Source organism: Oryctolagus cuniculus, chromosome 8 (assembly GCF_051225735.1).
Source record: "Oryctolagus cuniculus isolate XC-2025 breed Fujian yellow rabbit chromosome 8, ASM5122573v1, whole genome shotgun sequence".
NCBI classification, from domain to species: domain Eukaryota; kingdom Metazoa; phylum Chordata; class Mammalia; order Lagomorpha; family Leporidae; genus Oryctolagus; species Oryctolagus cuniculus.
The window spans coordinates 89,044,237-89,060,417 of NC_142874.1; the positions used below are offsets into that span (position 1 = coordinate 89,044,237).

General features: G+C 38.0%; 2 protein-coding genes across 7 annotated transcripts in view; one reads left to right on the forward strand and one right to left on the reverse strand.

Annotated features, from left to right (window-relative positions):
• GSTCD (glutathione S-transferase C-terminal domain containing) overlaps positions 1 to 536 on the reverse strand; it is a 142,196-nt gene extending 141,660 nt beyond the window's left edge. For all 4 annotated transcript variants that reach the window (XM_008267531.5, XM_089302983.1, XM_089302985.1 and 1 more), the window contains exon 1: positions 350 to 536. The gene's annotated coding sequence lies outside the window, so the exon portion shown is untranslated. The remainder of the gene's footprint in view (positions 1 to 349) is intronic.
• Positions 537 to 675: 139 nt separating this feature from the next.
• INTS12 (integrator complex subunit 12) overlaps positions 676 to 16,181 on the forward strand; it is a 28,171-nt gene continuing 12,665 nt past the window's right edge. The window contains exons 1-5 of one of the 3 annotated variants that reach the window (XM_017347377.4): positions 676 to 831; positions 1,018 to 1,176; positions 10,859 to 11,023; positions 14,392 to 14,544; positions 15,712 to 15,899. In XM_017347377.4, coding sequence (XP_017202866.3) covers positions 10,868 to 11,023; positions 14,392 to 14,544; positions 15,712 to 15,899 — 497 coding nt within the window. In that variant the 5' untranslated portion in view covers positions 676 to 831; positions 1,018 to 1,176; positions 10,859 to 10,867. The remainder of the gene's footprint in view (positions 832 to 1,017; positions 1,177 to 10,858; positions 11,024 to 14,391; positions 14,545 to 15,711; positions 15,900 to 16,181) is intronic. The other 2 variants (XM_017347376.4, XM_008267527.5) reach the window with 2 other exon arrangements.

The following is a 16,181-nucleotide window of genomic DNA, read 5'->3' on the forward strand; positions in this document are numbered from 1 at the left end:
ATAGAAAACTGTCACAAAGGAAAAAAAAAAAAAAAAGTGCGATCCGAGAAGTCTTGATACCAAAACGGCTGACGACCGCACAAGCACCTCCAACTGGAAGCTGCCGGGAAGGACCGGCTGGGGGAACCGGGAAACACCTAGACCTGGGGACGGGCGCGAGCCCTCCAGCCGCGCACACCCAGGAGCTGGAGCCCCAGTCTGAGGCAGCCCAGAGCGGAACAACGATTCCTCGCCCTCGCCCTTTCCACCCTTCTCCTGCATCTTCAACCCCGTCGACCCCCAACGCAAAAGGCAGTCACCAGGGGGGACACCGGGGCTGAGGAGCCGCCGGCCCGAGCGCCCTCTTTACCTGGTCGCAGAGGCGCGGCCAGGCAGGGAGGGTGCGTGAGCGTGTCGGCGACACCAGCCACCTACGCCTTCCCGCCCAGCCCGAGCCGGGATCCCGAGGCTGCTTCTGGGAGCTGCAGGCCCCTTGCTGCCAGAGATTAAAAACAACAAATAGGTTTAGAAATTACTCGCGCCGGCTGTCATTCATAATCCGGCGGACCGGAAGGAGGGAGGTTACGTCACTTCCTGCAGTCGCACTGCCAAACGTTTCCCCAGGGCCCCGCTGCGGGAACCTTTGTTTCCGCTCTTTCTGTGCTGGGTAGTGCGGGGACCGGTTCGGAAGGGACCACTGGGAACGGACGGAGCGGCGGGGCGGAGCGGTGAGTTGTGACGAGCCAGCCGGCTCCCCGCCACCTCTGGGGGGCTCGAGACCCCCGCGAGGGTCCGGGTTGGGAGAGTGGCGTAGTGGAGTCTTGATTTCCTCGCTCCTTTAGGAGAAACCCGGTAGCTGACGGCTGTTGCGTGCCACAGCCTGACCGTTCTCTCCCTTTAGGGAGGACTGCTTTCCAGAGTGTTGTGGAGTGGGGCGTGGGGACTGGGATTAGGCTTTGGAAGCTTGTCAAGGATCTCTGGCGAGTTCTCTATGTATGCACCTCATCCCGTCTCTCCTTTTCTGTCTCTCTTTTCAAGGAGCTTTCCTCGTGCTAAGGCTTCGATGCGACGTGCTTTAATCTAAGAATTGACGTTTCTTTTCCGAGTGTCTGTTGTCACTCTTCAGCTTCTCCAAACCACTGGATTCCTTTGAAGTCGGGCCTTTTCGTCTGCCCGGCGTTCCCACACGTTCCTAAGGTATCCGTGTGACCCAGGGCCAAGAACTCATTGGAGGAATGGAACGGGGGAGCATCTTTAAAAGAATGTTTATTGGAAAAGGTTGCAAGAGGTTGCAGAGACATGAGCTGCAAAGTTTCCTAGAGCCACTGTGAGGGGGCAGCCCTAATACTGAACTCTGCAGGAATAGGTTCGGTTTCCTTCATCCTGGGCACACGCAGATCATTGACCTTGGACTTCAGATGAAGATTGACAAATAGGATGGAAAACAGAATGCAGGGGAAAGCATAAGCTCATTTATATTTACATATGAACATCAGTTTAGATTGTAGAGATGGCGGAAGTACTAGAAAGTGACATTTAAGCCAAAACCTCGCTCATGCAATGACTGTTTTTGAGCACCTGCTAAGTTTTAAGCACTAGGGAACTAAAAGTGAACAAAAATGGCTGTACTTTGATGGAGTTAATATCCTGTGATTAATGAATTTAAGCCAAGTGAAAGATTAGGGACAGAGTATTGCAGAGAAACATGGTGCAAATTCCCAATCACAGAGAGGTGATTTTTGTTTTGCCTTGATTTTGCTTTTTGATGTTTGAGAGTTTTGGGGGATGAAGGGGTAGTTTTCTTTTTGCTTTCTTGCTGAAGTGACCTTGGAAATGGTTAGAATTATGTAGAAGTAGAGAAAGACCACTAGACTTTGATCTGTAATTCTATAAGCAATTATTTTGTGGTACTTTGCAAAGTAGGATAGGATAAAACTCTAGAATCTAATTAAGGTAGTTAGTTTTATGGGGAAATAATACGTGTGAAAAAAGGGTATGCTTCAATGTAGAAAGTTCCAGTGCTGTGAGGAAGTACTATGATATATCCTAAGGAGGAAGAGATACCAATTACCTCTCATCAATCTCATCAGTTGAGATTTAGGATGGAGAGAACAGAGGCATAGCAGCTGTAATAGCACTTGCCAGAGTAGTATTTTAATTGTGTCTTGATAAGATTAGAAATAGCAAAATGGATAAAAAGCTTCCAGGATAGAGAAAAGAATAAGAGTAGCAAGGTCAGCTAATACCTGTAAAGAATATCTGGAGGTGAAGAATGATAGTTTTTGTGCCAATTAATGAATCTTAAGTGCTAGGCCAGGAAATTTGTGTGTGTGTGTGTGTTTTAAGATTTATTTATTTGTTTTGAAAAGCAGAGTTACAGGGACGGGGGTGGGGGTGGGGGAGATAGATAGAGAAAGATCTTCAATAGGCTGGGTCATTCCCCATATGGCCTCAAGGGCTCAAGCTAGGCCTGGCTGAAGCCAGGAGCCTGGTACTCCATCAGGGTATCCCATATGGGTGTAGGGGCCCAAGGGCCGTCATCTGCTGCTTTCCCAGGTGCATTATCAAGGAACTGGATCAGAAGTGGAGCGGCTGGGATTACAACTGGCACCTGTGTGGGATGTTGGCATTGCAGGCAGCAGCTTAACCTTTTGTGTCAGTGCCAGTCCCTGGGCTTTATTTTTAAGGCAGTAGGAAGCCTTAATTTTTTTCAGTAAGAAAATGTTGAAATTGAATGTCTGGCATTGTGGCATAGCTGGTAAAACCATCACCTATGACATCAGCATCCCTTATGGGTGCTGGTTCATATTCTGGGTACTCTATTTACAATCCAGCTCCTTGCTAATGACCTGGGGAAAGCAGCCGAAGATGGCCCATGCCACCCATGTGGGTGATCCAAATGAAGCTCTTGGTTCCTGGCTTCAGCCTGGCTCAGCCCTGGCCATTGTGGCCATATGGGGAGTGAACCAGCAGATGGAAGATCTCTCTGTCTCTCTATCTCTGTGTAACTCTTTCAAATATTTTTTAAAAAAAGATTTAAAAAATCAAAAAAAAATTTTCAGGGAAATTAATATGGCAACAGTGTTGAAGCTGATAATGATTAGATTAGTGTTGCTGTTCAGGTAAGCTAATAAAGGCCTGCTTTTGAGTAGCAGTGGTAGAAATGAAAAGTGGGCCAAATGTGAAAGTTATTGCAGAATCAGAATCCATAAGAAAAGCCTGCCAATTGTTTGGATGTAAAGAGTAGGGAAGAAATCAGTGAGGGAAAGTTTTAGGGCTCAGACCTAATTAACAGAGTTTTGTTATTTATTGAAGGAAAATGCAGACAATGAACGTTTGTAGAGATATTCACAAAGTCAGTTTTAGTTATAGCTAAATCTGAGATACCCTTAGGACAACCAGGGAGTCATGTCTATTAAGCAATTGGAAATATGGGCTTTGAGCTTACAGGAGATTGGAGTAGGGATAAAACATGAAATCATCTGCCTAGTGGTGACATTTCAAAACATGCTGTATCTTAAGTTTACCAGGGAAGCAATTGGTAGCAGAACTAAAGAAAATAGCCAAGGATAAATAAATGGGAAATACTACAAGCAGCAGAAGTAAGAAGATGAGCCAGAGAAAGAAGAGTCAGAGATAGAAGAGGAAAACTAGAAACACTGAGTATAATAAACTAAAGAGAGGAGAATTTTATGAAAGGAAGTGGATGACATGTATTTGCTTAGCCAGAATTACTGAAGATCTGCTATTTGCCAAGCACTCTACTAAACATAGGGGTTATGGTAGTAAGTAAAAGCCATCCAGTGCCTGCCCTCTTGTAGGCGATAGATAGTGCTTACATAATTAACAGATGATGGATATTACTAATCAGTACGAAATGCTTCCCTCCTGTAACAGGAATAATTTGATTTTGTTGAAAAATGTATGGAAAAATATTGAGATTTGAAGGATGACTTAGGCTGGGGAGGTGGTACACCTTCCACTAAAGCACTCAGTAAGAAAGAATGTGATATAGTAGAGGACTTAGAAGTTGTGTGACTATAATGAAATAAGAGCAGTGTGAGTAACATTTAATGAGCATGTACCATGTGCCAGGTACTGTACAACTGCCTTACATGCATTACCAGATCATGTTAGGGCATTAGAGACTTCGCTGAGAATCTTGTTGTTTAACCTTTGTACTGTGAGGAGTCATAAAACTATTTTAAGTGTGTGATACAAAAATATTAAGAGGGGATAAGAATGGTTGTGGGGAGACTGATGGGCTTTTGCTATGGGCTAGATAATAGTAGGTTGGTCTTGGATGGTGGTAGTAAGTATAGAAAAAGGTAGATGGATTTTAGATATATTTTAGGGTTTGGTGATTGAGGTGGGGGGTGGGAGGTGGGGAAGTAGCAGGAGTTAAAACTGATTCCCAAGTTTCTAACTGGAACGATGGAATAAATATTTGAAAAAGGGAATCCTAGAGGAAGTACTGGTTGGGAGAAAAGAGCATATGAATGGCTCTGTTAGCAGCACATTCAACAGGAGGCCCCAGTGAGGCAGCCAAGTCAAGCTGACAGTTGTCTTGGAAGAGAGACTTGGGCTTTAGAGATAAATTTATAATTATGCCCCCCCCAATAGACAAAAACCTACATATAAAATTGTCTAGGGAAACAATTCTAAAATTTTAGAGTGGATCAGAATTGTCTGGGACCAGCTCCTAGAGCTTTTTCTTCATTATGTCTGGGAGCACAGACCAAGAGTTTGCAGTTCTAACATGTTTCCAGGAAATGCCTATGCTACTAATCCAGAAAAAACATTTTTGGAAGTTGTAGAATAAGATCAGAAGAGACCCAGAACTTTCGCTTTTTAACTGTAATAAGAGGAACCTGCAAGGAAGATGGAGAAAGAAGTAGGAGGAAAAATAGTATTTATTACATTTACCTAAGGTTGTGAATGATTTTGATGAGAGTGTTTTCATGGTGGGACAATGGTCAAATTGCAGGAATCGCAGCATAAGCATAAGGAAGGAAGGAAACAAATACAAAAAATTGATGGTAATCTGAGAAAGTTTTGCCATAAAAGGGAGAAGACAGGATAGAAGAGGCTTGAATCTACTTAAATGATAATGAAAAGATGCCATTAGAAATACAAACTCCCCACACATCAGAGAGAAGAAAAAGAAGAAATTATGAACTTTTAGAGAGTTCAGGAAGTGACAGAAAGCAGATACCGGCATCATTGCATGGAGAGCTACTTCATGCTTTTTTATCAGGTTGGAAAGAGGAAAGAATGAGTACAAGTAAGTTTGTAGATATGTTGGCAAGAAGTTGAGTGCCTTTCCCTCTTACAGCCTTTTTTTTTTTTTTCTGTGAAGTAGGTGAGGTCATCTTCTGAAATAGATAAGCAGTTTTAAAGAAAATGGAGAAAATATAACTGGTTTCTGCAGCAAGTAGGGAAGAGAGTTGAACAGAGGAGCATAACAGGATTGCCATATTGTGTTGAGTATTCAGATGAGATTGGTGACTTTGAAGAGACAGAGTGTATTTGTATTCCTGTCATCTGTACTTAGAGTTTAGGTGTAGGCAGATAGCTAGCAGAGTGGATGTCTTCAAAGTAAGTGAAACTCTGTGGCAGAAAGTGTCCTACATGAAGGACCTTTGTGGCTGAGATGCCTGTGGAAAGAACTGGTCATCAAACAAGATGCACTTTCTCTGAAGGGAGGAGAGAGCTTCCACTTTGCTTATGGCCCTGTCTAAATACTGAAGGAGTTTGTGTATTCAAAAGGCTTTCATAGCCTAGGCAGCTCCTGTCAAGAGCCTCCGGTGATCACTGATGACATTCCTAAGAGTGCTAATTGTTAAATTAACAATAGCAGGCACTGTGCACTAACTTCTCATGCAAAACCTCTGTCCTCAAAGAATTGTGTTATGAGAATTAATAGTAAAACTTTTCAAAGATATACTTCGTTTTAGTGTATTAAATGGATAATATTCTTATGTCTCATAAGTTTTAGATAAGCATAAGTGCCCAACCCTATTGTTTGTTTCGTTAGGTGCTTCTTCAGTTAATGATAAATCTTGTTCTCAAAGGAAAAAAAAGTATATTATTGCTAAAGTTAAAAGAAAAATAAGAAAAGAAGTATAATTGTGGATTGTAGTAAAGAAGGAGCACTGGTTTTTGTCAAAGAGGACAATAGTTATGGCAAATATCAGACTTCACTGGCTGAAGATAAGCTCCTTGAAGTTGAAGATATAAATAGTGATTGAGTGTAGAAGTTGGAGAAGATCATTAATGTAGATGCTAAAATTGTTGAAAATGATGATGAGGGAGAGGAAGCAATTTAGATGAGCCTGTGTAGATGACATTCAGATGAGGATTTAAAGGGAAGAAACTGGTAAGTAGTGATCATGGAGCATTTTTCTGAAAGCATTATAGAGTAAGATCTGTGTAGCCTTCTTTCCCCTTTGAGAAGGAACAAGTCAAAGGCATGGTGCTTTGATGAGGTTGTAAGGGAAATGATGTCATTAGGAAGGATAATAAAGATAAAGGGAGGGGGCTGGCATTGTGGCATAGTGGGTAAAGCCATGCATGCAACCCCAGCGTCCCATGTGGGTGCTGATACAAGTCCTGGCTGCTGTACTTCTGATTCACCTCCCTGAAGATGGTCCACATCCCTGGGCCCCTGCACCCACATGGGACCCAGAAAAAGCTTCTGGCTCCTAGCTTCAGATTAGCCCAGCTGTGGCTATTGCAGCCATTTTGGGACAGAACCAGCAGATGGAAGATCTCTGTTTCTCCCTCTCTTTGTCTGTAAAAATTATGCCTTTCAAATTACTAAATAAATCTTAAGAAAGAAAAACAAGGAAGGAAGGAAGGAAAGGTAAAGAGAAAAGAAGTGCTATAAGAAATATATTATCCCTCATAGTATTTTTTTTTGTCTGTTCTACTTAATATGACTGGTTTAATTCTGTAATTATCACACAGTTATTCTTAAGTGTTGAAAATTAACTGAAATGTGATCCCTGTTAAACATAAAAGTGGGAATAAGAGAGGGAAGAGATGTATAATTTGGGGCATGCTCGGGCTGACTTGCCCCAATTGGTAGAGTTGGAAACATACCAGGGGATTCCAATTCAATCCCATCAAGGTGGCATGTGCCAATGCCATCTCACTATTCCAAGTGATCAATTTCAGTTCACAATTGATCATAATGAAAGGACTAAGAGTCAAAGGGAGCACATAAACAAGTCTAGTATCTGCTAACACTAACCGATAGAATAAATAAAGGGGAGAGTGATCCAACATGGGAAGTGAGATACTCAGCAGACTCATAGAATGGCGGATGTCCTAAATAGCACTCTGGCCTCAGAATCAGCCCTAAAGGCACTCGGATCTGGCTGAAAAGCCCATGAGAGTATTTCAGGCATGGAAAGCCAAGGCACTCTGGCAAAAAGATCTCTGTGAGTGAGATCCCAGTGGAAAGAACAGGTCTTCAAAGAGGGAGGTGCCTTTCTCTGAAGGGAGGAGAGAACCTCCACTTTGACTATGACCTTGTCTAAACAAGATAAGAGTCGGAGAACTCAAGGGGCTTCCATAGCCTTGGAAACTCATGACTGGTGCATAGGGAGATTATTGATGCCATAGACAGGAGTGTCAATTGGTAAAGTCAACAACAGGAGTCACTGTGCACTTACTCCTCATGTAGGATCTCTGTCCTTAATGTGCTGTACACTGAGGCTTAATGCTATAACGAGTACTCAAACAGTATATTTCACTTTGTGTTTCTATGGGGGTGCAAACGATTGAAATCTTTACTTAATGTACACTAAACTGATCTTCTGTAAAAAAAAAAAAAAAAAAAAAGAAATTATCAATTCCCAACTTGACTCTCACTGGGATTAAACATGACAATAGGTCTGATCTGATTTCATCATGATTTAAAAAAAAATCATCTATTATTTTTCACTTTATGTTTCTGTGTGGGAACAAACTGTTGAAATCCTTACTTAAGGTATACTAAGCTGATCTTCTGTATATTAAGATAATCGAAAATGAATCTTGATGTGAATGGAAGGGGAGAGGGAGTGGGAAAGGGGAGGGTTGTGGGTGGGAGGGACGGTATGGGGGGGAAAGCCATTGTAACCCATGAGTCGTACTTTGGAAATTTATATTCATTAAATAAAAGATAAAAAAAAAAAAAAAAAAAAAAAAAAAGAAAAGTGGAAAATGTAGGAGACTATGCAGGTAATGAGTAGAGGCCCCATACATTTAATGTTGAAATGAAGAAGGGCTGAACTGAATGAGAGCATTGGAAGGATTTGCAAGGGGAAGGTAGTTTTGATCCTAAGGCATCCATTATGTATAATACACAAGAAAAAGGGAAACAGGAAATTGCTAAATAAACTGGATCAGTGAATTCCAAATTTTTCTAACTTAATAAATAGAAACGTTAATGTTTCTCTCTTTATTCTACTTTGCATACTGCTGGGATAGTGGGGCAGGTTAGGAATTTAGGCAAGGATAAAAAGTCTGTTACATTTTTTATTACAGTATTAAATAAAGAAACTCTAAAATTCCAGTTGGAATATTAGTATTGACCACTTATATAGTATGGTAGTCTAAGAGCTGACTCTTGTCACCTAATCAGTAATGTAAACCTTATATCTGTGATTGTAGAAATACCTACTAATACTTTGCTTCCATTTTTCAGCATAGCAATTCATTTTCTTAGAACAAAGATATTTAAAAATGTTTATGGAAAAGCAGAATAAAAAATTTATTTTGGTACAAAAATATTTTGAAAACCATTCATAGTTTTCTAATAATAGGCATTTTGAAAACCATTCCTATGCATGGACTTCAAAAATGTCTGCAGCGAAATAACTTTTGATTCCAAATTCCATGAACCTCTTAAAGTACTCTCAATATGTTACAAGGATTTCTCTAGGTAAGCAGATTGTTCTGGACAAGTAAACAACTACCCATTAGCTGTATAAAATTAGGTTAATAGAAATATTAAATTGTGTTCATCTTGTACACTCTGGAGATGTGTCAGGTTTATCCTTTTTTTGGCCATGGAACTTTTATTGAGAAACTTTTTTCCCTCCGTACTGCTATAATTATCAGTCCCATGAATACATTTTAAAATAATCTTTACAACCTGTCATTACAGAGAAATGATAATATGTAGTACAATTTTAAGAAGTGACAAAGGCTGCCTCTCAATGTTTTTTAAAGATTTATTTATTTGAAAGGCAATGTCACAGAGAGACAGCCAGTGAGAGAAACATCTTCCATTCACTAGGTCACTCCGACATTGGCCGCAGTGGTCTGTGCGGATCCAGACTGAAGTGAGGAGCCTGGAACCCATCTGGATCTCCCACATGGGTGGCAGCGGCCCAAGAACGTGGGCCATCCTTTTCTACTTTCCCAGACGCATTAGTAGGGAGCTGAATCAGAAGCAGAGCAGCCAGGATTCCAGTCTGATAATGGGATTCTAGCATCATAGGCTACGCTGTGCCACAATGTCAGCTCCTGTTTTGTTAAATTCTTACTGTTGTGAAATTTGTTTTTCTTTTTTCATTCTAGTATTAGTCTTTGGCCTCCTTGCATGAATGATTCAGGGAATATTTTATTAGAGAACAGAGCTAGACTATTTTTGAGCACTTAAAAGCCTGTGTGTGTATGTGTGTGTGTGTGTGTGTGTATGTTTCCTGTCAAACTTGCAGAGGAATAAAGAGGGAAGTAGGTGGGGGAGGAATAAACAAAATCTATTTTCAGGCTGTGCTTTTATATGCCAAGATTCAACCTACAGCAAGTTCTAATGGAGTTTAAAAAAAAAAAAAAAAACCTGAAAATAGAAGATTACTGTGGAATTGTTGACTGATCCTTAACTGTAGCAGTGCAAACATGCTGCATTATTATAATATTAACCTTCAGGATAGAAGAGGATTTCAAGCCTTAATATATTGATAAAAGGATTGAACACAAAGAATACATTTCTATTTTAATAATTCCTTGCCTGGAGAGGTATTTGGAAAAGTGACAACCAGAAGTAGAACCACCTGATAGCGTTGGTATTAACTAAAAACAAAACTTGTTAATGTTTTAAAATTTCATGAGCCTTTGATGTATGTCTTCATCTGTCTTGACTGTTTTTTAAGCTCCTTAGGACACAGAGCATTACATAGAGCCTATGGCGTGCACACACATGCAAAATTTTTGCAGGAAGGTATTTTAAGTGGATATGACACCATCCCTCAAGAGACCTTACTTTTCTTAAATAGATTAATATGTGCAATACCACAATCTAAATGTGATTTAATGAGGTTATCATTAATATATTTTTGAGATATTCAAAATTGGAGCAGAAGACTAAAGAAGCAGAAAAAGATAGTGTGAGATAAAAGCTGCGACTATCATCTCTATAACTTATCATCTAATGCATCATTTAACCATACCTTCCTGTAATCTGGCCCCCTACACTAAATCATTGTTTTTGTTATGGAAATGGGGTTTGAGAGAGGAAATTTTGATATATAGTAAACTCGACCTAAAAATGCCAAGTTCCTACAGATACCACAACTATATGTGTATGTTTTAAAACAAAGCTAGGAATGACAGGGAGGAGCTTATCTGCATTTAAAGCTTTGCCATGGATACAGATACAAAGAAAATTGATGACACTAGTGTTTTTAGGTAGAAAGATCTACATAACTCTAGTCAAGAATAAGGAAGAAATTTACATATATCTGAATAGCCTTTTGGAGAGTTTAAATTTTCTACCATGATCACAGTATTATGTCATTATAAATAAAAGAACATAGTAGATAAAACTGTCATTGTTAATTGCACATTGTCTCTAAATTACTCCTCCCCTCTTTTGTCCATGTAGGTGTTTGCAATGGCTGCTACTGTGAACTTGGAACTTGACCCTATTTTTTTGAAAGCACTAGGTTTCTTACATTCAAAGAGTAAAGATTCTGCTGAGAAACTGAAAGCACTGCTTGATGAGTCCTTGGCCCGGGGTGTTGATGCGAGTTACCGTCCATCTCAAAAGGTACCTGTGTCTATAAACAACTTTTGTAATGCTTGTTGTACAATAACATTTAGACCATCTCAACACAGTCTTTGCAAAAATAATCTTTTCTTGTGGCACAAAGAAATTATGTTCTTTAATTTTCTTTTCTTCCCTGAGCTTTTGGACAGGTAATGCACAACACTAGAGAGAAGTTAGCTTGATGTGGGTAGTATTCTATTCTACTAGTTTATGTTTATAGATACCCACTTGTTTACCACATAATTTCCAATTCTTTATGGTCACAAAGACTTTTTTAAGCTGCTGAATGTAACCACAATTTCTGATTATTCTCTATAATGTTTTAAAGCCAAATATTAACAAAGTAAAAGGAAAGGGATTATTCAAAAAACTAAATTAAATATAAGTAGATAATTTAAGAAGAAAGGAGGTGTAAATAAACTCTGAGAACTATGTAACTCCAATCTTGATAATAACAAAGCAGCCATTGGTAGCTTTATATGAAAAGAATGCACAGTTGGAGCCAGACAAACCTATTTGAAATCCCATTTTACACAAAATTAAGAGAAATACTGTAAGTCACCTAGACTAGTATCTACCTGGTATATAATATGCTGCTATAAATGACAATACTTATTCTCTAATACTTACTAAGTATTCTTTCAAATCTCTATACCCTAGCCCTGTAACTCCAAGTGACCTAGGTCTGTGGGCCTAGAAACCAAGCTGAGAAGAGGAATATAGAACTACCCGACTACTTCAAGTCTGTTTAGAATCTGATGCTCAAGACAGGGTCAGGTTTCATACTTAGCACCCAAGTAAACATTCATGTTTTTTTCTAGTCTTTTTTTCAACAGTAACTCTAGTACTCTCAAGCCTTTTTGTCTTTTGAATAGTAGAAACATTGTACTCTCAGTTTTTTCTACTCATTCTCATTCTGGTAGGGTCAATAAATTAAGGTGTATCACATTAGTACAGATCTACAAAACACACTACCAAGTTCATCCTGCTCTGTGTGTTGGTATTATCCAAATAGGAAAAATCTATTACCAAATAAAGTGAGATTCTAAAATGGAAGTTCATCTGTTAAAGCACATCAAAAATTTGTTGTGATTAAAAAGCCTGCTGCCCCTAGATTGCTAACTGGAATTCACTTCTCCTGCTAGAGAAAATAAGTATTTTAAAAGCACAAGTTAATTTAATTTTAACTTTCATCCAAACATTTCCAACATAACTTGTGTGAGAAGAGTGATTGAAGCTTCAGCATGCCTAAGAATCACCTGGAGACAGTAGTATGCTTGTAAACATTAATAACCAGCTTTGTGAATGTAATTTTAACATAAATATTGGTTGATACTCTATATAAATGAGAAGGCAAATGTGAACAATGAAGTTGGAACTTAAACTCACCCACCAATGACTTGAGCAACTTCTTTGCTTAATTACATAATATTTCTCAAATGCTGCAGGATTATGTCCTCAATTTTTTATGTTACATACATGATTAACTTTTTAAGTTTGACATGCTTTAACATTTTCTCTATTAGTTTCCTTAGTCTACAGTCTTTCTATGAAGAAACAAATAGTGAATTTTAGGTTTTGTGGTCCTGATGGTCTCTGGTGAAACTAGTTCTGCCATGGTAGCATGAATGCAGCTTCTTATACTACATAAATGGATGACTGCAGCTGTGTTCCAGTATAGCTATAAGTAGCAAGCCAGATTTGGCCTGTGAGTTTCAGTTTACTAACAATGGTCTAAACAATCAGCACAACATTAAATCACACCCTGCTATCAGTGGATCTGAAACCCACTCCCCTTCCCTTCTTCCACAGAGGTAACTACTATTCTGAAGTTGATGTATATCATTCCATTTATACTTTTATGTATTATCACAGAAAATAGACTGCATTTCCTATTCCAGGTTTACTTGGCAGATCTGGGGGTGATTCTGAGGAGCATGATATACATCAACTTTTTATACCGTTAACAACAATAAATGACAACTATATCAGCAAAACCTTGATAATATGATAGTAAGAATTTTAAGTTTAAGCCAGAATAAAAAGTCCATAGGCTGAAAGAAAACAGTTGCATGTCACGTATCAACAAAGGTCTTGTGAAGAACTCTTTAATCTGAAAAAGAAAACAACCTCATTTTTTTAAATGGAAAAAATTTTTGACCAAATGTTTAACATCATTAGCTTTTAGGGAAATGTGAATTAAATCCATAAGGAAATACTGCTATATACTTATTAGAATGTTCAAAATTAAAAAGACTAACCATTCTAAGTAACATTCGTATCTTCCTGGTGGAAATGAAAAATGGTACAGCCACTTTTGAACAGTTTGGCAGTTTCTTAAATAATTAAGCATACACTAACCATATGACCATTCCACTCCTAGAAATTTACTCTAGAGCAGTGAAAGTACATGTCCATACATGTACATGAAAGTATGTAACAGCTTTATTAGCAGTAGCCCCAAAGTACAAACAATGTTCATCAGTAGGTAAGTGGACAAACAGATTGTGTTATATCCCACAGCATTAAAAAGAAATGACAGGGTGGGCTCTGTGGCATAGTAGGTTATGCCTCCACCTGTGGCACCAGCATCCCATATACATGCTGATTTGAGTCCCAGCTGCTTCACTTCTGATCCAACTCCCTGCTAATGTGCCTGGGAAAGCAGTGGAGGTGGCCCAAGTGCTTGGGCCCCTGCACCCACGTGGGAGACCCGGATGAAGCTCCTGGCTTCAGATCGGCCCAGCTCCGACTGTTGTAGCCATTTGGAAAGTGAACTACCAGATGGAAGACATCTCTGTGTCTCATCCTCTCTATCTGTAACTCTACTTCTCAAATAAAATAATAAATAAATAAATAGAGACTTCTTGATGAATTTTATACATTCTTTTAAAAAGAAGAAATGAATCTACACACTCAACAACATGAATGAATTCAAAATATATATGCTAAATATAAGCAGCCATACAAAAAAGAGTACATACAGTAAGTTAAATTAATTTCTAGAAAGTACAACATAAACTGTAGCTCCAGAAGGCAGATCAGTTGTTGCCTAAGAATGGGGTATGGTTTCTCAGGATATAGTCCTATAAGAGAGTGATTACAAAGGAACACAAAGAGATTTTGGATATGATATGTTCATTATATTGAAAATAGTGATAGAGTCATGGTTTATACAAATGTCAAAACTTAAATTTTCTAGTTTAAGTATGTTCAGTTTGTATATCAATTTCTCAAGTTATTTTCTCAATGTTATTTAAAATATTGGTCATAACATTTAGATGAAAATTACTTAGATTTATGAATTTTTAATGCATTAAGCAACCTGAGTATTTAATTTTTGAGTATCTTTTTATTTTACCTTTTAGGATGTGGAGCCACCCAAAATTTCAAGCACAAAAGCTATTTCTATTAAGCAAGAGCCCAAAACATCATCCAGTCTTCCTTCAGGCAATAATAATGGCAAGGTCCTCACAACTGAAAAGGTAAAGAAGGAAGCTGAAAAGAGACCTGCTGATAAAGTAAGATTTTGTTTTGATGTAATTTAAAAAGAAAAAAGTAAATCATTTGTTGCATAGATGACAAGAAACAATGTTTTATGCCTACTTCTAATTTGTATAACAGTGAGTGTAGATACATAATAATCACTCAGTAGATGTAATCTGATGGCTGTAGATGTAGACCTTTTGAAAAATGAGTAAAAGTTAAAAACATTTTTAAAACTAAATATTTGAGCCTCAGGAGATATAATAGTTTGAGTATAAACTCTAACTGTAAACTTTAATCCTTAATGCAGTGCTTCCAGATGTAATAGTTGTTGAGAAAAAAACAGAGAGAGGAAAGAGGAAAGATGTAAATGACTAACCATGAATTCTGTTATAGGATGGTCTGAACCTTAAGAGGTGATGGATAATTCTTGGATTCTCTATTTTGGATGATTCCTGTAAATAGTAATTAAGATTATAACAATTAATTAAAAATACATTTAAGTATATCTTTAGTAACCCTTCCCCTCAACATGTGGTATATTATCTCTTACATTTTCTTACTTTTAATAAATAGTAACATTAATAAACATATACTATTTTCTCTGCTTTTGAATTTATGGGATAGGTACTCTGCATATATATCCTTTGGTAAATTTTCATGTCCTCGAAATGTACTTTTGAAAATTGTCTAAGGTGGTGTATATAGATCTGGATACTTATGTTAGGTACTATATAATATTCATTCTATGAATAAACCAGTTTTTGTGTTCCCCTGCTGATGAGCAGTTAGGTTATTTCTCCTTTCTCTATTATGAGGAGCTTCTATGAGCTACTTTTTATATACATAGCTCTTTGTGAACACATTAATAGTTTAGTCTGGATGACTAGTAGATAGCTTATTATTTACTTTTTTTAATATATCTTTAATATTAGTAGTCCATAATTTAAAATTGAAAACAGCCTTATTGTTGCTATGGTTTCTGAATTCAAAGCATTGTAATAGGCAAAAATATATGCAATGTAAGTCTGTTGAACTCTTAATTATAATTCTTCCACAGTCTAGTGTATAAATCTGTCCCTAATTAAGTCAAAATGTCTGCAAAATGGAATTAATCATAACACGCTATAAACATCTCTCAGTGATTTCAAATTTATTATATATTACTTTTATTATCATTTTCTGATTGGTACTTTTTATAGATAAAATCAGATGTTACTGAAGGAGCTGATATTCCAAAGAAACCTAGACTAGAGAAATCCGAGACACGGTCCTCTCCCATTACTGTCCAAACCAGCAAGGATTTAGCTATAGCTGACCTTTCCAGTTTTGAAGAGACCAGTGCTGATGATTTTGCTATGGAGATGGGACTGGCCTGTGTTGTTTGCAGGTAAGTCGCATGGTAGGTAAGTCATACCTTAATACAGATTGTTTAACAACCACCTCCCCCTTCATTCTCTCCCAAATGAGAACAATTGTTGAAGTGTTCTATTTTGTTTTTATTATTCAAGGATTGAGAATATATAAGTAGATTATGCCTAATGAACAACTCTTAAAGCAATTTAACATCTTGAAAATTATCAACAATTTTATCCTCCTGACTATGACTTGACTTATTCATGTAGTAATAATTTCTTCATTCTTGAGTTCTAGGGGGAAAGTGATTTTTCAT